At 45.2% G+C, this 20572-nt stretch overlaps 1 protein-coding gene across 1 annotated transcript in view; it reads left to right on the top strand.

Annotated features, from left to right (window-relative positions):
• MYO10 (myosin X) overlaps window positions 1-20572 on the top strand; it is a 211565-nt gene that overhangs the window by 25670 nt on the left and 165323 nt on the right. The window contains exon 2 of the mRNA XM_059416933.1: window positions 18976-19074. Within this exon, the coding sequence (XP_059272916.1) occupies window positions 18976-19074 (99 nt within the window). The remainder of the gene's footprint in view (window positions 1-18975; window positions 19075-20572) is intronic.

The following is a 20572-nucleotide window of genomic DNA, read 5'->3' as shown; positions in this document are numbered from 1 at the left end:
GCTGTTTTCTGTATTTACTAGTTTCGTCTCTGATTAGATTAGACTCTTTGCAAGAAGACCGTCTCTTGTTCCATTTCAGGCTGCCCCACCGTCCTCGCTGCCCGGTGGGGACTGGGCTGACTGGGCTACTTTACTAATGTTTATTCCCTTGGGGTCATCCCTTAATTGCTCTGTGGATTCGTGTTTATGGTTTGCATTTTGGAAAGTAGGAAACTGGGGCTCAGGAAAGGAGAGTGGGTAAGGCAGAAGTCTATGGGTTCCGTGAGGATGCACATGCCTGGGAGCCAATAATTTTATCATATAAATTACACATCAGTAGCACTGATGGTTAAAAAAACCAGTAGCACTGGTTTAAAAAAAAAAAAAAAGAAAGAAAGAAAGAAAAGAGAGGGGTACCTGGATGGGTCAGCCAGTTAAGTATCTGCATTTGGCTCAGGTCATGATCCCAGGGTTCTGGGGTTGAGTCCTGCACTGGGCTCCTTGCTCAGCAGGGAGCCTGCTTCTCCCTCTGCCTGCTGCTCTCTCTGCTTGTGTGTTCTCTCTCTCTCTCTCTGACAAATAAAATAAAATAAAAAATTTTTTAAAAACTTTAAAAGAAAAAAGAAGAGAAAAACCCCACCTGTTGTGCCACCTCTTAGCTCCGGAACTTGGGGCAAGTTTTTTACTCTGTGCCCACTCTCACATCTGTTAAATGGGGGCAGTATTGGTTCCTTGCTCATGGGGGTTAAAAGTACACAGGTTGGCGCGTGTGAATAGCTTGGCGCTGCCATGTGCTCCGTGTGTCTGCTGTTACTATGCTCCAGGCTTGCGTGGTTGGGGCATCAGAGGCTGGTCTCCTGGATTCTGAAGCTCATGTCCTCATCACTGAGTTCTGTGTCCTTCTTGGCCCTGGCACCGTGCCTTGTCTGCCAACAGGGCTAAGTCAATATTTGTAGAATGAATGAATGCTTTTGGAATTTGGGGGTGGGGGTTGGGGTGGTGGTTCTCCGGGTAAAATGAATTTGCTAAGAGATGAGAACATACCTTGGATTTATGAAGGAAGTAGAGCACCAGTTCAGAGATGTGGAAAATCCTTTGGATTTCCTTTGCCACGGCCAGAAGAGCAAACAGCTTTTCAGATCACTCGTTTTAAATGTGGAAAATACGGCTTCATGACAATCTGCCTCTCGAAGCTGCCTGGTGGTGGGAATTTCTATTCTAGTGTCCTTCCTGCTGTCTAGAAAATGAGTCTGGCCAGCAGTGGAGGGGTGGCATAGTAGGGCTGGAAAATGAGCAGATCAGGCGCTGGGATTCTGAGCAAAGTAGCTCCTGAATGTTTATTGTCAGAAATTCCAAAAGGCCCGCGGTTCTGGTGCATGACCCAGGATCTGTGTGTTCAGGGTAGAGCTTCCACTTGTAATACTGCTTTTCACAAATGTGAACCCCAAAATCTGTAATAGTCTTCATGGCTTTTTAAATGCAGTAGAGGTAATCTTAGGGAAGGGAGTTGGGCACAAAAGGTCAAGGTCATCGTTAATAGGGCAGGGCTGAGAAAAGGTATACATTCTCTAGCAGAGCTTCAAGGTGAATGGAGTTGATGCGGAAGTCTCCACGTTCTTAGGTCTTTGTTGGAAGGAGCCCTTCTGTCCTTCGGCCTGCCTAGCAGAGGTGAGCCTCCCGCTAAGCAGCGAGGCCTGGCATCGCACAAGCTGCTTACTTATGAGCATACCTCGCTTTATTGAACTTTGCAGATACTGCATTTTTATTTATTTGTTATTATTATTTTTTAACAGATTGAAGGTTTCTGGTAACCCTGTGTTGAGCAAATCTGTTTGCACCATTTTTCTAACAGCATTTGCTCACTCTGTCTCTGTGTCCATTTTGTAATTCTCATAGTATTTCAAACTTTTTCCAATATTATGCTTGTTGGGTGATCTGTGACCACTGATTATGACTTGCGATAAGCTCAGGTGATGGTTAGCATTTTTTTTTTTTTTAAAGCAATGAAGCATTTTTATTTTATCTTTAAGTAGGCTCCTTGTGCAATGTGGGGCTTGTTTTGACCCTGAGATCCAGGGTCATATGCTCTATGGACTGAGTCAGCCAGACACCCTAGCAATAAAATATTTTTAAATTAAGTTATATACATTAATTTTTTTGTTTTTTTTTTTAGATACAATATTTCACACTCAACAGACTATAGTGTAAATAACTTTTATATGCACTGGGAAACCAAAAAAATTCATGTGACTTGTTTTACTAGAGTACTCTTTACTGTGGTGGTCTGGAACCGAACCCACAGTATCTCCTTCTGAGCTCTGCCTGTACTGTCTTGTTCCATCAGTGGACAGAAGTGCGGGGAGCAGAAGTGGCTGAGTTGGGGAGGCAGGCCAGGCCCTCCCACAGTGGGCCATGTCGATGCCCAGGCTAAAAGTGTGCATTGGTATTATTGGCAGAGCTGCCGGGAAAGGCTCAGGACAGGCTGGGTGTGAATGAGCTCAGCCTGGCTGAGATCTGAGGAGTGGTGGGGAGGGTGGAGGAGAGGCAGGGGGCCAGGATGCACAGGTCCTTGGGCCTTGGGAGGGATTTTGTCCAAAGGAAAAAGGCTTAAAGCCGGGAAGTGATATGCATTTTGCAAGAATCACTCAGACTTCTTGGTGGCACATAGATTAAACAGGGACGGGGCTGGCTGTGGGGACTAGGGTAGGGAGTGGAGTATGGGAAGGTGGTGATTACAGATGGCCTAGGTGGGCCTTTGTCCCCATGTGTTGAAAAGACAGTTTGCCTCTCAGAGCTGCTTACCTCCCTGCTGGATATTGGGGCAAATTTACAAGTTTTTCTGCAGTCTGTCTTCAGATCTCTACACTCCAGGCTCCAGACTAGCTTTTACTGTTACTCAAGTTCATTACACTTCTAACCTGTAGTCCATGGGAGCCCCCAGTAACCACACGTGCCTTATGCAGCACTCATTACATCTGCAAGACGCTCTTGTCTTAAAAAAAAAAAAAAAAAAGACTCGTTATATTAAAAATATCTGGTCATGGAAGGAGGAGAGCGCAGGTTTGGGTGGAAGTGCATACTTTCTCGTGCTTGAAGTAGAATTAATTGTCTGGCTTTATTTGTTTTAACTCCAAACCCCCAATAACTCAGATAATGAGTCGACAAGTGCAATTAAGAGGTCAAGAATTTAGAAAACATTGCTCTTGAAATTGTCGTAGAGTTTTGTGTTCACAGTAAACAGATATGTTTTTCTTCCTTCCCTTTGGTTAAAAAAAAAAGTCACAGGCCAATTTATGTACCAAGTTCTCCAGAACTATTTTAATCATATACTGGGCGTGTAGACTTATCATTCTTAAGGCAATTTTAATTTATTACCCTCTTATTCAGAAGTCAAGAGAAAGACCCCTCCGCCGCTCTCTCCGGTAGCGTGTTATGCTAAGGGAGGTTGGGTTGTGACCAGTGACCGGACAGTGATTCCTACATACCTTTGCTGGTCGTTCCTGGGGAACATCTGTATGTTTGCTGCCTAGAATGAGAACAAGCAGAAGACGACCTTGCTTTCATGTCCGTGTCTACACAGCACCGTCTGAGCTCACAAAAGGACGTCTCTAGATTCTAGATCTGTGTTGTCTGGCATTTTATTTTTATTTTTTAAATTTTTAAGATTTTATTTATTTGAGAGAACGAGAGTGCAAGCAAGACGCGAGGTCCGACGGGCTCCGAGAGAATGGCTGGTAAAGCAGCCAGCAAGGAGCTCCTGAAAGTTTTATCTCTGGAGCCCCTCGGAGCTGTTTGTGATAATTCCTGCTTCTGTGACCGCCAAGGAAGAGACGTGCAACTTCTTCGTGCCTTTGCTTTGGCGTCCCCAGGCCTCCTGCCGCCTGCAGGCAAGTTCTGCTTAGTGCAATCTGCTTATCTCCCCACGGGTGATTGATGACAGCATGAGGGCACACATACTTGTTGGTCAGCCCTTTCTTCTAACAAAAAGAGCTCAAGGAGTTCTTGAGACCATTGGGATCTGCAGAGTTTCAGTGCTGCTCTTCAAATGCCTGATAGCGTTGGGTGGGTTGCCCAGATTGTTCTGACGGCCGTTCTGTCCATGCTTGTTTTTTGCGATCCACAGGGATTCTATTTTTTTTTCTATTTATTTTTTTAAGATTTTATTTGTTTATTGGAGAGAGCACATGCGCATGTGAGAGCAAAAGCGGGGGAGCAGCTGGCAGAGGGAGAGGGAGAAGCAGCCTTCCTTTCCACTGAGCGGAGAGCCTGATGTGGGGCTCGATCCCAGGAGGCTGAGATCGTGACCTGAGCCAGAGGCAGAGGCTTAACCCACTGAACCGCCCAGGTGCCCTCCACTGGAGTTTTGCTTTCTTTTTTATTTATTTTATTTTATTCATTTATTTTTGAGAGAGAGAGAGAGAGAGAGAATCACTAGCAGGCAGAGGCAAGCAGAGGGAGAGGGAGAAGCAGGCTCCCGGGGCTCAATCCTGGGGTGCTGGGATCATGACCAGAGCAGAAGGCTGACGCTTAACTGACTGAGCCACCCAGATGCCCTCACTGGGATTTTTAAACTAAACTTGTCTTGGGAGCTCTTTCTGTGGAATGAGGGGGTTTGAACCCATTTGTGTCTGCCCCTCTAAACGTCACTAAATCTTGTAGCCAATGCCAGGATGTCCCCAAGGACTGCTGGCACTTCTTGCCTGGAAATTGGGGCCCTGGAGATGAGTGGTTGTTTCTCTCGTGGGTTCCACTCAAGGAGATCCTGAGAACCTCTAAGTTTTGAATGACCAAGTCTTTTGAACTGACGTGGCCACGGTCTTGTTTTATTTCTTGTTTTTATAAGAACATAGTTGGAAAAGAGTCTGTTGCATTGTAAAACGATGTAAATTGGCCTGCACTTTATTGGGGAGGCAGTTTTAGTCCTTCGTGGTTTCTAGAGCTTGGTGGGGAGAGTCTGAGACCTTTTTATTTTCTTGGACCAGACAAAGGTGAATGCCTTCATTGTTCACTTGCACGGCGCTGTTAATAGTGTCCGGACGGTTATTAAGTAGAGCGGGTTAGCCACTTTACTTGGTCGCCGCAGCTTAGCCTGCTCTGGCACTTGGCTAATTTGCAGAAAATTGACCTTTCAGCTTGGTTTCCACCTGCTCTAGGGGAGTCTGTCCATTGCATCCGTTGTGTGAGGCCTGCTTCCTCTGTCAGCAGCCCAGGTGCAGGCTCTGTGTAGGTGTCCCCAGATGGGTCCTTGTAGCATCAAGCTCCAGTTACCTGTTTCTACTTTGTGGCCCCCCCCGCCCCCGCCCAGAACTACAAGCTTCTGGAAGTTAGGTTTGTCTGTTGCTACTCTTTGGACTGGGTCTCAGTCCCAGGCATAGCATCTTTGTTGTTGTTCCCTCCGTCGGCGTCCACGTCTGCTCTCCGTGGAGAATTCCTGACGATGTGCTCACCTTCGTTATCAGCCAGTTTGAGCCTCGCAGAAACCTGGGGGTAGGTGGTCTTCCAGTCTCTTCTGTAGCTGGGGAAATGGAGACCCACGGAGGTTAATTTGTCCCAAGCCACATGGCTCAGCTGTGGTGAAGCCAGGATCCCCAGTGAAGCAGTTTGCCCCCCTGGACCGCGCCATCCCTGGGAACCACGACCCTCCAGTCCAGCCACGAGAGAAACCCCCAACCGGGGAGCATTCCACGAAACACCTGATGTGTACACCTCAAAGCTGGCAAGGCCATTCAACAAGGAGAGTCTGAGAGACGGTCACACACCAGGGAAAACACGTAAGGAGGCGTGTCAACTGGAAAGACTGTCCCGGTTGGGATTCGGGGACGGAAAAAGGACATGAAGGAGAAACTGGTGGCATGAACCACGTGTGCAGCTTGACTTGAAGTTCCTTTGTTGTGACAGACGTGCCCTGGCCACGAGAGAGGTCGGCAGTGGGGGGACCTGGGTGCAGGACGTGTGGGGACTCCTGTCATCTTCGCAACTTCTCTGTAAAATCTGAACGTAGCCTGGAATTAAAAGTTCATTGAAAACAACCGCAGAGGGACGCCTGGGTGGCTCAGTGGGTTAAAAGCCTCTGCCTTTGGCTCAGGTCATGATCCCAGGGTCCTGGGTTCAAGCCCCACCTCGGGCTCTCTGTTCTGTGGGGATCCTGCTTCCTCTTCTCTCTGCCTGCCTCTCTGCCTACTTCTGATCTCTCTCTATCAAATAAATAAATAAAATCTTTTAAAAATTAAAAAAGAAAAGAAAAGAAAACAGCAGAAACCACAAGCCCCATTGCTTTGCACAGCTGGTCTGGCGTGTCACGTTCCGGGTGCTTCTGCTTCCTCACACCTTTTATTTAGATGAAATCTCCTAGGTAGAACAAAACTGACATTTAGGTGATTTAGAAGTGTTTCCGGGGCACCTAGGTGGCTCAGTGGGTTAAAGCCTCTGCCTTCGGCTCAGGTCATGATTCCAGAGTCCTGGGATCGAGCCCGCATCGGGCTCTCTGTTCAGCGGGGAGCCTGCTTCCCTCTCCCTCTCTACCTGCCTCTCTGCCTACTTGTGATCTCTGTCTGTCAAATAAATTAAAAAAAAAAAATCTTAAAACAAAAAATGTTTCCATCCTCTTCAGCACCGCCCCCCATTACGTTCCTGGTGGGTGTAGCTTGTATTTAGAAGTTACTTTTTAATCCCTCCCAACAGGAAAGCATCCACAGTTGTAGTTCTAGAGAAAAGGTTTGTTCATGTGGTTAGTTAAACTAGGCCTGTATGGTCTTGGATTCTCCAGCAAGGCATTCAGAGGGGAGCTGTCAGAGCAGTGGATGGCTAACAGCCATTCTGGACGTGACCGAGGGTGCCTGCCGCAAGACCCCGGAGGTAGATATGGCCACGTTGTGTCGGAGAGCCCTGTGGCTCTGGAGCCCTTGGCTGAGCCGGCTCTTGCCATCTCATGTGATCTCTCTGTGCTCATACAGCAGGCAAGGATGTGGCCCGTCATTTTGTGCAGAGGGTCCTCAGGTCCTTGACCTAGGAGTCCATACCTTCAAGGGCAGCATGCAGTGCGGTCTCTAAGACCCCCTGCTGAATCCCTGAGCGGTTCCCTTCTCTGTGAGCAGTACGGGTCTTGCAGAAGCCACTGTGCGCTTACTGAGCATGGAACAGGGCCCTGGGATGGGGTTTGGGATTGAGAGGGAATTAATTAATTCTTAGCCCTCGTCTAGGGTGTCTGGCCCTATTCCTAGGTGCTGGAGATTGAACGGCATAAAACTAACCCATTCCTGCCTTATTCTGTCCTACAGCAAATAGTCCAAATGCTGAAATAATGATGGTTTTGGGGATCTAAGGAAAGCATATAAAAACTGCTGTGGTCATTTGCAGTTGCCTTCTGGCTGTCTTCTGAAAGTCGTGACATTTGTGTTACAAAAATAATAACTGATACGTCTTTGCTGGTAAACCATGGAGACTCCATGAAAAGAGGACTTCCTTGATGTCTGGAGTAAGGGAGGTCCCAGAAGGCAATGGCCCAGGGGATAGCAGGATCCAGGGAGGGAATGAAGTCAGAGGTGAGTCTGTCTCCATTCCTGGTTGATCTCTCTTCCTCTCCTCTTTTGTTATTTGCAGTGGAATTCACATATCCGAAAACCCACCCTTTTGAAATACCCAACTCAGTAGTTTTTTTTGTATATTCGCTAATTACTAGTACTAGTATGTCAGTACATGTTAATATGAGAATAGACTAATGGTTGCACAGCCATCACTATCTGGTTCTAGAAGGTTTTCCTCACTCCAAAACAAAACAGAAAGCCCTACACCTACTAGTCGTCACTGCCTACACCCAGCCCTAGGCAGCCATCAGTCAGCTCTCTGTCTCCGTGGATTTACCTTCGGGACATACCATAGAACTGGGATCAGACAATACATGGTCCTTTCTGGCTTCTTCTGCTTAGCGTAGTGTTTTCAAGGCTCCCGCGTGTTGTAATGTGTATCAGTTCTTCATCCTTTTTATCACTGAGTAATATCCCTTCGCATGAATGTGCCACATTTTAGAAAAATCTGTTCATCAGTTGATGGTCTGTGAGGGTTATTTCCACTTTCGCACTGTTGTCAAATTGCTGCTACGAACATTCGTATACAGGTTTTGATTGCGGACATATATTTTCATCGCTCTTGGTTACTTGGATACTGAAGAGCGGGATTCCTGGGTCATCCGGTGACCCTTTTATGTTTACCCTTGGGAGGAGCTGCTGGACTGTTTTCTGGGGGAGCTGTGACATCGTACCTTCTGACCAACAGTGTGTGCGGGTCCTAGTTTCTTCACATTCTTGCCAACTTGCGATCTGTCTTTTTGATTGGACCAGATTATTTTTAAGCGCTGTTTAATCCAGGAAGTATGGTTTTATGAAAAACATCAGCTGCTTTTGGAATTTAATAAAACTCTGCAAAGGAATTAGTGTGTATGCCTCAGAAGTGAGAAATACCTGTTTTAAGTGTATTTACTTCCTGTCGTGTTCTTGGTTCATTCATTTTCAGGAAGTGACGAAAAACTCCCATTCCAAGTAAATTTGTGTTTTGTTTTATTTTCCCCTAAAAACGGATAGGATAATCTTAATGAAATCCTGTTCTGGCTACTATCAATTTTTATTTGTAGGGTTGTTTTTTTTTTGGAAATAAAAACCTTATTCTGCTCAAGAATAGGAAGGAACAGGGGCGCCTGGGTGGCTCAGTGGGTTAAAGCTTCTGCCTTTGGCTCAGGTTATGATCCCAGGGTCCTGGGATCGAGCCCCGCATCGGGCTCTCTGCTCTGCGGGGAGCCTGTTTCCTCCTCTCTCTCTCTCTGCCTACTTGTGGTTTCTGTCTATCAAATAAAATCTTAAAAAAGAATAGGAAGGAACAGCAAACTCTAGGAGATAAGAGGTGAAAGATATCTGGCATTATAGTCCATGAAGAGTGCAAACATCTTGTCATGGCCTTTCATTGCCCCTTCTGTTCTATATTCTACTGTATCCCCTAAAAAGAAGAAGGGAATAGAGTTTTATGTTCCTTAGGATTTCTCACCGGTTTTTGAGAGTTCTTTTTATTTTTTTTATTTATTTTTATTTTTATTTATTTATTTGGCAGAGATCACAAGTAGGCAGAGAGGCAGGCAGAGAGAGAGGAGGAAACAGGCTCCCTGCTGAGCTGAGAGCCCAATGTGGGACTCGATCCCAGGACCCTGGGATCATGACCTGAGCTGAGGCAGAGGCTTTAACCCACTGAGCCACCCAGGCGCCCCTGGTTTTTGAGAGTTCTTACCATCAGAACAGTTTTACTCGTTTGATAAAATCTGCGTGTCCTTTCTTCCATTTACCTACTGTCTTTCTTGCCTTGATCTCCTTATGTTACGTAATTATTTCCTTTGGAAGAGATTGGAGGGGGAGGGGAGGGTATTAGGAAAGAGGTACTTTATCCTGGATATATTGTAAGCTCTTTAGAGCAGCAACAGTTTTGTATCCTGTTGAATCTTTCATGGTTCCTGGTACCAAATGGGGGGCTCAAAAGATATTTGTAGGAGGAATGGGCTGTTGGGCGGGTGGACAGAGAGATGGTCTCCTGGGTGAAGTGACTTACAGAAGAACGGATGAATTTCATGTGTGTTGATGGATTCTTCAGCCCTAGTTTGTCCTCTTTTCAACACATAGGTGTTGGCTCTGTGATGACTGGTTAACTGGTAGATGGACTAGTTTGTTCTCTAGATTCTCAGTGTTTGAGGTGATCTCAGCAACTTGGGGATATCTTTGTTCTTTCAATATTCTTTCTGGATTATTTCTAGTCACTGTCATTTACAAGAGAAACTAACGAGCTATTTTAAGGAATTGTGAAGAAGGTAGGAAGAAAATTAGAATATAAAACAGGGGCTGAATCAGTTGGCAAGCTGGACCCCATAGCCAGGGAATAAACTCTTTACAGCATCACACAGTCATAATTTAAGCATCTCGCCACCTAAGAACGTTTGGGTTTGATTTTTGGATCAGGAGTGGGAGATGCCAATGAGTCTTTGTATCTTTACCAGTGAGCAAAGGTTAGTTTCTGGTTGGTGATGCTTTTTCTCATTTTCTTTCTTTTTCTCCTTTTCTACCTTCTACTATTCGTATGCTTTTCATGTGCTCCTCTGGAAGCTTTTCATGCCCTTTCTCCTTGGAAACTGCCCTTCCACGTAGCTCATAGGGGTAACAGAGTTTGACCCCCTGGGCAGGACAACAAGAAAAAATGGGAGTGCCTCATGATCCTTCTTGGTGGCAGCGTTGAGGGAGGGGAGGATGGGGTCTTAACAAGTTCTCCAAAGACGTGGGACGAACAGTCTCTGCACTTCATATAATGAATGCAGACAGGCCTCCGTTTGCAGCCTTACTGCTTTTTAGGGGTGTTTGAGTTGTTGGGGATGCTGCATGTCTACCTGTAGAAATAGTACCATAAATGGTCCTTCGGCCCATAGACAAGGCCCAGAAATGATGTTAGTGAAGATGAGGATGACCGAGCTGAAAGCTATAAATCTATTGTAGCTACAAATAGCTGGAAAGCATTTCTTATAAAAATATATAGTATTTCAGCAATACCATCGAGGATTCTAAAGGCCTGTCTAGGGAGCTATCTAACACGTCCAGCATCATCTTAGGGTGGGGGTGATTATGTCTGTGAGTCTAGAGCAGAATGTCCACAACACATTTTCCTCTGGAGTCTAGTGTTGGCCTCAGCCCTGATGGGCCAAGGACAGTTGTTGGGGTTGCCTATCCAGAAAACAAAAGGCATCGCTGTCCCACAGCCAAAAGTAGAATGGCACAAGTTGCCACAGGTCTCCATCATCACGGGCTCCAGGCTCATAGTTTCTCTCTTCAACTTCCCTTTTTTTATAAATCTTTTTTTTTTTTTTTTAAGATTTTATTTATTTATTTGACAGAGAGAGATCACAAGTAGGCAGAGATGCAGGCAGAGAGAGAGAGAGGAGGAAGCAGGCTCCCTGCTGAGCAGAGAGCCCGATGCGGGACTCGATCCCAGGACCCTGAGATCATGACCCGAGCCGAAGGCAGCGGCTTAACCCACTGAGCCACCCAGGCGCCCCCAACTTCCCTTTTTTACTACCCCCCCACTCCCCTGCCTTGCTGGCTGGTGCAGGGTGGAGCTGTGGCTTTAGCACCTGATTGAGTTCTGCACCCTTTGAGACCTGAGACTAAAACCACCCGGGGTCCCTTGAGAGTCTAAGGAGCCCTGGGCCTGGTTGAAGGGTTCCTCTTTGGAATCTGATACGGTTGTTGAGAAATGAGGTGTCTCAGATCTAATGCCCTGTCAATCAGGAGGTGAAGAAATGAGTCTGAGATCACTCAGATCACTTGAGGAACCCAGAGTCGGCAGGCTGTGTGGCCAGGGGATGGAAAGACCACCCACGGGTGTGGGGATGCCGAGAGTCACTGGTCCCAGGGCCCACTCCTGAGGAGTGGCCATCCCCGGAGGGGAGAAGTCTTGGGTTTCCCCTTCCCTTTTCTTTTCTGGGGAACAATCTGCTGAGTCTGTCTCCAGCCAGCTGTCCTTCGTCCCCACTGCTTGTGGGCATGCTGCAGTTTTCACGCTTACATTTTACACGGACATCTGCCCCTCTCTCCATTCTTGTGCGCACCATTTCCAAATTCCTGACCCATTTTGTGTTGGCGGTTTGTGAGCATTGGGTGGTTGAAAAAGCTCCTGAGGGTCAAGAGCACCGTGGCCAGGTTTTGTCTGTACCATTTGGTCATCTGTGTAAAAACATGAAACGTCTGTTCTGATCTACTTTCAAAACAGAACAGACTGGACAGATGGAGGAAAGAGGAGAAAGTCCTCCTCGCACCACCGTCGGTCTGTGTGCCTGGTTGGACGTCTTCCTTGTCAAAACGTTTTGAGTCCTGGAGTCACCCTCTCCCTTCTGTATGTACCTGGTTTAATGTCCCCAGAAATTAGATCTGCCCCAGGTATGCTGTATCTGGGCCAATCGACTCTGGGAAGTTGTAGAAATTTCTAGAAATTAAGCAATAGCATCTGCTTTTTGTTAACAGGGTCACTGACAGTAATTGGTCTTGGAAACTCTGCTTTGGCTGTGGCTCTCAAACTTTGTATTGCTCTGGCTTTGTGACTCTCAACCCGGACTTTCCTTCCACCCCCGATAAAGAATTACCTCAACCTAAATGTCGCTAATACCAGGTTGAGAAATCAGCTTTAGGACTTTATGCTTTATGTGTTGCAAAAGCCATAGCTTTTAAGTTGAATAATAGGATTAGAAAAAAAAATATGTTGAAAAGGTGTTTCTACTTCAACAGGGGGAAAAAAAAGTCTATAAAACAGACATTCATTTATATGTAGAAGCAAACCCCCTCACCCCCCCCAAAAAAAACGGACACAGAGAACAGATCAGTGGTTTGCGAGGGGTGGGGAGGGGATGGGAGAAATAGGTAAAGGGTGTCAAAAGAGAACAAATTTCCAGTTATAAATAAGTCCTGGGAATGTAACGTACAGCTTGGTGATCGTAGTTAATACAGTAGTGTGTATCTGGAAGTTGTTAAGAGAGGAGATCTTTAAAGTTCTCATCACAAGAAAAAAATTGGAACTATGTGTGGTGATGGATATTGACTAGGCTTCGGTGAACATGTCACAGTTATGCAAATATTGAATCATGTGCACCTGACACTAATATGTTATCTGTCATTTACATCTTGATTTAAAAAAAAAAAATGGAGAAAAAGGGCTGTTTGAATCCTTGGTACTATAATATCCACATCCGGTTTCTGGAATTCAGTAGGGTCAGGAACAGACCTTGCCCTGCAGCCTTTTGTATTAGATATTGTAGAAGATGCCAGGTTAGATGTGATGGCAGGCAAAAGAGGAGAACGTTGCCTTGGCTGCTGAGTTTATTACAGATTTAATTAATTTTAATCTTCCTTGTTTCCTTTCTTCTTTAAGTGAGCCTTTGTAGCTATGATGGGGTTGAAATCATGACTCTGAGATCAAGAGTTCCATGTTTACTGGCTGAGCCATCAAGGCGTGCCTACTATAGATTTAAAGAGCCCTATTAATTTAACCATTGAAAACTTGTTTGATCCCTTTCTCTTTAAAAAAAAAAAAAATCACATTGCCGAACAAATTGTGACTTTATCACGTGGGTCCTTAGAGAATCCTGAACCGTGACTTACTAACACAGGCCACGTAAGAGAAGTAGGTGTGGTTCTGGGTCTGAGATTGAGTTGTGTGTTTGGGTACAAAAAATGTTCTCCTTTCTGTGAATCTGTAATTAGAACATGCCACACGGAGTGGTATTTAAAGCATAGCATCGTCTCTCTTTAGGATTTTTTCCTTACCTTCTTTTTAAACTTAGTTTTTGGTGTGGGTTTTTTTTTTTTTTCCCCCGCCAAAGTTCAAAAGAGAAAATCATTTTTAAAATCCGAAGGGAAATACAGTACTTTTTGAAAAGTAGATTGAAATCTATGCTGGTGATTTTATCTCCTTTACCTTCAAGCAGGGATCAGCAGGCATTGTGTGGGAAGGGCCGGGAGGTAAAAATTTCAGGCGGTGTTGCTATGGTGGCGGGAAAGAGCCGGATGAAATTCCTGGCCCAGGGAGGAGGCAGGAGGCACCCCCCGGTCCCCAGTCGGCTGGGGATATATGATTATCTTCTAGGGTGATGGGTCTAATAATTAAGCCCTGTGAGACAGTGATACAATCTGTCACCATCTCATCTTTCGATTAGTTTGGGCAAGTCTCCTATGTGGTCTCAGCCCCTCACTGACATGAGTGGAGAGCAGGGACTTGAACTCAGCACAGATCTTCAGAGAATTCAGCCCTTCCCCCTGAATGCTTGTGGGTACGTGGTCTGTGTATGTTTCTTGATTTCTTGTCACCCAGTTATAGAGACACAACTGGGTTTTTCCCATTACAGAATGGTTAGGAACGTGTATGTACGATTGAGAAGTATGTAGGTTTGGAAATCATTTTTTTAAAAATGATTTGGAAGCATTCCATTGTATGGATTTGTTACGTTTTGTCTCTATACCAGTTAGTGGTCATTTGAATGATTTTTAGTATTTTGCTATTAATGAGTAGCTCCAAATATTTGCATGCAAAACTTTTTTTTTTTCTTTTTAAGATTTTATTTATTTATTAGAGAGACAGCATGAGAGGGCTGGGCGTGGTGGCCAAAGGGAGAAGCAGTCTCCCAAGTGACCGGGAGCCGTACCAAGACCCTGAGATCAAGACCTGAACTGAAGGCAGTAGCTTAACGGACTGAGCCCCCCAGGTGTCCCTGCACGCAAGACTTGTTGAAACCTTTCTTTTGAGGAGGTAGATCTCTAGGAGTTGAATTGTGGGAACCCAAGGTGAGATTGTGTTTAGCTTTTTAAGAAACTGCCAAACTGTTTTCTAAAGCTGCTGTACCGTTTTACATCCTTACCCACACGTGGTACCGTCAGTATTATTACTTTTTTTCTATCCAGGAAATCGTTTGTTGGGAATGGGAAGTAGACCCCACGAACCTCCCTTTCAGAGACAGGGAGGCATGTAATAACCAACCCTTCCTACAGGATTGCTCCAGACCAAAGCGGATGGAGCGAGCTTTGGTGCAAGGACATTGCGGCGTAAAAATGTTACTGGTGGTTACGGGCAGGAAAATGTTTAGCTGTTAAATTTCACACTTATCCGGCTCAGAGATTAGGATGAAAACTTGCCCAAGTTTTAATAAAATGTGTATGTTAGGATCAAACTTAGAAAGACATTTTAACACTCAACTCGTGAGCTTTCTCCGTATGCTAGGTTGCCTGGATTGTGCATTAAGTTATCAGCCTCATTTAACAATGACAGAATCTAATGGCTTGCGTATGGTAGGCAAATAGTTCTTCCCCACACAAACCTGGACGATCTGGTGAGTGTCCGCTTGTGACTTCATTTTCAAATGCCTGTGGGTGGCCTCTTTTCTGGACCTGGGCACGTGTGTTCTATTCAGACAGAGCGGAGGCAGAACATTTGGGGGCTCAGGGAAACCACCAAGAACAATCTGTAAAAATAGCCACTTCCGTTGTACTCTGTAGTTCGGATTTCATGAAAATTGCCAGGTTAAGCTTTTTCAAGGAACAAAGGGAGTGTTTTGAATGTGTTTCCATTCCTACCTGGGGAAGACAGCAGCTGTAGGCCTCGTGTTATGGCCAATGGGCTTGAAATTTCCAGTCTGGGTGCATTTCCTAGAACCTGCTTATCAGCATTTCTTCACACCTATTGAAAAAGACCTTTGGACGAAGGAAGTTGAACCGCTGTTTGATCCTATAGGACTGTGTCAACAAAGGGCTTACCCGACCTTCAGGGACAGTAAAAAGTACCATCGCACAACTCAGGTGTAAGAAACTGAACGCGGTGTAGCTTCTGGAAGTCAGGAGGTTTATGTTAATCCTTGCGACAATTTATATTAATTCAGCAGTGTTTCATAATAAAATATTTGATTCTTACTAAGTAGGCGGTTTTAAAAATGGGCAACCCATGAAATCCGTTTTGATTAAAAAAAAAATAGTGCAGGTGAGAGTCATAGCAAACAGTGCTTCAGACTTAGGATTTGGGGGACAGGACCACTGTGAATTAATTATTTCATGATTTTTACCCAATGAGTAAAAGTTCTCACCTTATAGAACTTCGGAAGTTTCCATTTGAGTGTGTGTGCATACATGTGTGTGTACATGTGTGTGTCTGTAGGTAATTCAGAACTTTAAAATGTTGCAGTCTCTGATGTGTAAATTAAAAAGACAATAGAGGGGCGCCTGGGTGGCTCAGTGGGTTAAAGCCTCTGCCTTGGGCTCAGGTCATGATCCCAGGGTCCTGGGATCGAGCCCCACATCTGGCTCTCTGCTCAGGGGGAAGCCTGCTTCCCTTCCCCTCTCTCTGCCTACTTGGATCTCTGTCTGTCAAATAAATAGAATCTTTAAAAAAAAAAAAAATGATAGAAACGGGGGTGTCTGGCTGGCTCAGTCTGTAGAGCATGCAAGTCTTGATCTCAGGGTCATCAGTTCAAGCACCACATGGGGTGTAGAGATCACTTCAATAAATAAAAATAGTTCAGACACTTAGAAGTCTTTTTCTAGATCGTTGGAGTTAATGTAGTTTTGGGGTGGAGTGCTGTGTGAGAGAACAGTGTTAGAGGACGGCGGAAGTGAATGTTCTTTTTGGAAGCAGCTGTGGGCTAAATAAATCCGACTGGCAGGCAGTTGGAGGAGAATTCTTGGTGTTCCCTGTGTCTCAGCCCGAGCTGCCCATCAGAGGGACAGCAGTGACTCCTGCAGGGTTGGGGACTCCCCTCTCTTGATGTTCTGTGTGTTCTTTAAATAAGGCAGGCTTTATAGAGATTTATAGAGAAATAACTTGTAATCATTTTTGATGCTGTGTATGATTGTGGAGGATTTCAACCCCTCTTTGGAGGTAAGGTTGAAGTATGAGTTAATACCTCAAGACTTGTGTAACAAGGAGAAAGGGAATGCCTGTGGGGAGGGCTTCTGTAGGGCTGTGGCAGGTGGTGCTGGGAGAGCCAGTCACAGGGAACAGGAGAGCTGGTCCCAAAGCCCCAAAGACTTGGACCAGACTCAGTGTTGACTTGGGATTCCGAGCAAGGTTCTGGCTCCTGGCTGGCAAGGTCATTACTGGCAACAAGGGAGTAATTTTTAAGTCAGATTTTTCAAAATAATTTTCAAAGAAGTACACCCAATATAGGACTCAGACTTAAAACCCCGACATCAAGTGTCACCTGCTCTACAGACCGAGCCAGCCAAAGGTCCCCAAGTCAGATTTTTGTGTCTTAAATTTTCCCTTCTGGCGAGCAAGGGTAGAAGAGAACAGATGGTTCTGTGTGTGGTCACTGGCCACTTAAAGTGACTTCTGGGTTATATATTTTTTTAAAGATTTATTTAATTGACAGAGAGCATAAGCAGGGGGAGCAGCAGGCAGAGGGAAAGGGGAAAGCAGACTCCCCACTGAGCAAGGAGCCCCATGTGGAGCTTGATCCCAGGACCCTAAGATTGTGACCTGAGCCAAAGGCAGAGGCTTAACCCACTGAGCCCCCCAGGTGCCCCTGTTGTTATATTTTAATGTGCATTGATTCGTTCATTTATTTTATGAATTATTTCAAGGAGATAAATAGTATGGAGTGTAGAAAGAGCATGGGGTTAGGAATCGGAGGGAAGAGCTGTGTGATGGAAAGCAAGGACTTGGGCTCTGAGTTTCAGTTTCCTCCTGGAGGCAGGATTCCCTGCTTACTGAGGGTTGGTATTAAATCGATTCAGTGTCCTTGAGGCTCTTAGCTTGTGACTGTGACACATGGGCATGCCATTATTGGAAGTTAGCTACTCTTTTTGCTACTGATAAACATAATTTAAAGTAGTATAACGTGGAGGGGGGGGGCCCAGATGGCTCAGCGGGTTAAGCATCCAACTCTTGATTTCAGCTTGGGACTTGATCTCAGGATTATAAGATTGAGCCCGGCATTTGACCATACTGGGCATGGAGCCTGCCTAAGATTCTCTCTCTCTCTCCCTTTCACCCAGTGGGTTAAGCCTCTGCCTTTCTCCCCCAGTGCGCTCTCTCAAAAACAACAACACCCCAAAAACCCCCCAAAACTAAAATACTCCGATGAAAAATAACGTAACATAAAGTTATTTCTATATTATTTACTTATATATTACTTATATATTATTTATTTATATTTATTTATTTATCTATATTATTTATCCCCCACCAACTCTTTTAAGAGACTAGTAGGAGCCCCTTAAATGGCAAGTTAAATATACTCTAATCAATATATTTTACATATTTCACTTAACATTTGAAATCAAAATTAAGTAGACCAATAAAATGAGGTTGAAAGTTCTAGAAAAAGTTCCATGCAGGTGCCATTTCCAGTGGTAACTTAGGTATAGTATTTTCACATGAACACCCTGCGTCATAAGGATGTGCTTGTTTGGGGTCCTTTTTGTTGGGGTTGATGAAGTGGACCAGATTAGTAATAACTTGATGAAAAATGAGCACTTAATGGTATGTTCCATCACATGGGCGTACATCATATGGATAATTTGTTATAATTTGATCAGTAACACCCAGTGATTTCTTCAAACTTTTATCTTGTTCTTGGAAACGAGTGGTTTTCATGTTGTGAAATTAGAGGAGGAGGAAATTCATCATCGAAAGATAAATACTCGCTTATTTCATTTGTCCAGTGGGGGCATAACAAATGGAAATAAAATCAACGCTGAAGACTAGGCCCCAGGTGAAAACAATAGGATCTGCAAGTTTCCGTCTTGGGCTATAGTCCTGAACACTGGCATGTGTTGGATGGTTTGGTGGAATCCTAGCGAAAGTTCTGATCTTTCCTAAGACTTTAGTCCTTCTCTTGGAGCATCGATTTGACCCCTGGATTTGGTCCCAGTAGGAAGTCAGCAGACTGTTCGAATGCCATCCAGGTGGCCAGGCTCAGGTGGCCGGGTGCTCCAGGCTTGGAGCTGGGAAGGTCGGAGCCAGCAGATGCCAGTGAGTTTTCAACACTGGTGGAGCAATGTGGCGACCTGGTTAAACTTGTTTCTGGAACCCAACTGCCTGGAGTCAAGTTCTTCCCATCTTGCGATGCTGGGCGAGTTGCTCTGCCTTCAGGCCTTCAGGTTCTCTCTCTGGAAAGCTCAGTGATAGCAGTGCCTGTCTCAAGGGCCTTTCTGAGTGACATGAGATCATTCGCATAAACCACTTGGCATTTCCGCAACACAAGGCCTACTATTTTCTGGCCTCCTTTTCCGTGTTCTCTGGTGGGACGCTCAGTCAGGCTTGTCTCTAGTGAAGGCTGTGCCTGATGCTTTCTGAAGAGTCATTCTTGTTTGAGAAAAACATTTGCTTTTTAAAATGTTGTTTTTTCTTAAAGGAATGTAGTAGTCAGTGGTTTTGAAAGTGGTGATTTGCCACGAAACACAACCCAAGCTCCCAGTGAAATCTCCTTTGTTTTGTTTACAGGGGACACGGGTCTGGCTGAGAGAAAATGGCCAGCATTTTCCAAGTACTGTCAATTCCTGTGCAGAGGGCGTCGTGGTCTTCCGGACAGACTATGGTCAGGTGAGCACACGTGGGCGGCTTCCCGACATGTTCTGCTTCCGAAGGTTGTCCTACAAGAGCACATGAGTGTTCGCTGGCCCCTTCTCTCCCTCCCCCCCATACCTTCAATGGTTTTTTTCTAAGTGGGAAAAACCAAATCCTGGAAAGAATGTAGAACATACACCTTAAGTGTGTGGGGGAGGTGTAATAAAACTCCCCAAACGGAACGTACAAAGTGTTCCAACCGGACAGGACAGAAGAGCGCTCCACTTGGCTGGTTCCTGGGAATCTTGTTAAAGAAACAGACGTACAAGGTGCAAGCAATTTGAGAAAAACTTCAGAATTATGGATATTTGCGTATTGGTTTCCTTACCGCCTTCCCTTGAAATTCTTGCATGTCCTACAGTGTTGGAAATACGGGTCTGCCGGTGACAATGTAGGTAGTGGCAGTTCCTGTAAGAACACGGTGGGCTACACCTCAGCCTGAGTCCCTTGTCCACCTTGTTCTTCAAACAAAGAGGTTCCTTCAGGTGGGGGCTTTGACCACTGCTTCGGGTGCCCTGTTCATTAGTGAAACCTAAAAGCTTGTATCAGCGAAAACAAATACATGAATCCAGAAATTAACTCATCGGTTGTATTTGGGCGATTGTAAAAGAAGGCTGGTGTCTGGTGTCTCCGTTTTATCAAGGAAACTCATTTTAATGTTACCAATGGATGCCTTTTTCAGAGGCACATAGCAAAATCTAAGACCTAAGGAGAGAAGGATGTCCTCTGCCGGTATTTAAAAACTCAGTGTCTGATTCTGGTTTGCCAGTTTTGTTGACAACAAACCCTTCAGGGGCAGTGTCAAGTAGTTTAAGGCAGATACGGGCTACATGGTTATCAAGACCTCTTCCCAGAGAGAGTCCACTTGGTGGCACCTTTCTTGTTTCATGGTTTAATCAAGTGATGTCACTGGGCTGTGTTACAGGTCCTCAGTTTCTCTGTCGCCTGAGAGTCTTGAATAGTTGATCAGCATTTGTCCCGTGGGGAAGACCTCGCTGGGTTTGGTCGAAGGCGATTGCGGGGGATGGGGAGGGGCAGAGAGATCGCGAGTCTGACGGTCATTGCCAGCAGGGACTCGAACTGCTGTCCAGCCTGGTTTCCTTCTCATCAGATTCTCAGGCTGTACGGTATGATCTGTAAACTAAGGACAGGCTAAGTGACTTTTGTCAGGCGTGAGTGTGTACGTTCCCACGCAGGGCTCGTCCGTGTCCGTCTGTCGTGCCGTTATCCTGCCTGCCCTTCCCACTCGACCTGGATGAGAATTCACTGCCTTTTAGGTTCTGTACGTACTTTTCAAGATGATGGAAAAAACCAGAAAAGCGTGTATTTAAACAGTGCCCATGACTTGATGTAACTTTGTTCCTGAAAGTGTTATAAAATAGATTGTTGATGGAATTTTTTCTTCATTGACTTGTTTTTTAATCCCAAAGATAATTCTTTTTTTTTTTTTTAACTTTACCCCTCTATAAAAAAT

This window comes from Mustela nigripes, chromosome 12, assembly GCF_022355385.1.
Source record: "Mustela nigripes isolate SB6536 chromosome 12, MUSNIG.SB6536, whole genome shotgun sequence".
Taxonomy (NCBI): domain Eukaryota; kingdom Metazoa; phylum Chordata; class Mammalia; order Carnivora; family Mustelidae; genus Mustela; species Mustela nigripes.
The sequence above is the reverse complement of the archived record's forward strand: the minus strand, read 5'-3'. Positions and strand labels throughout refer to the sequence as shown.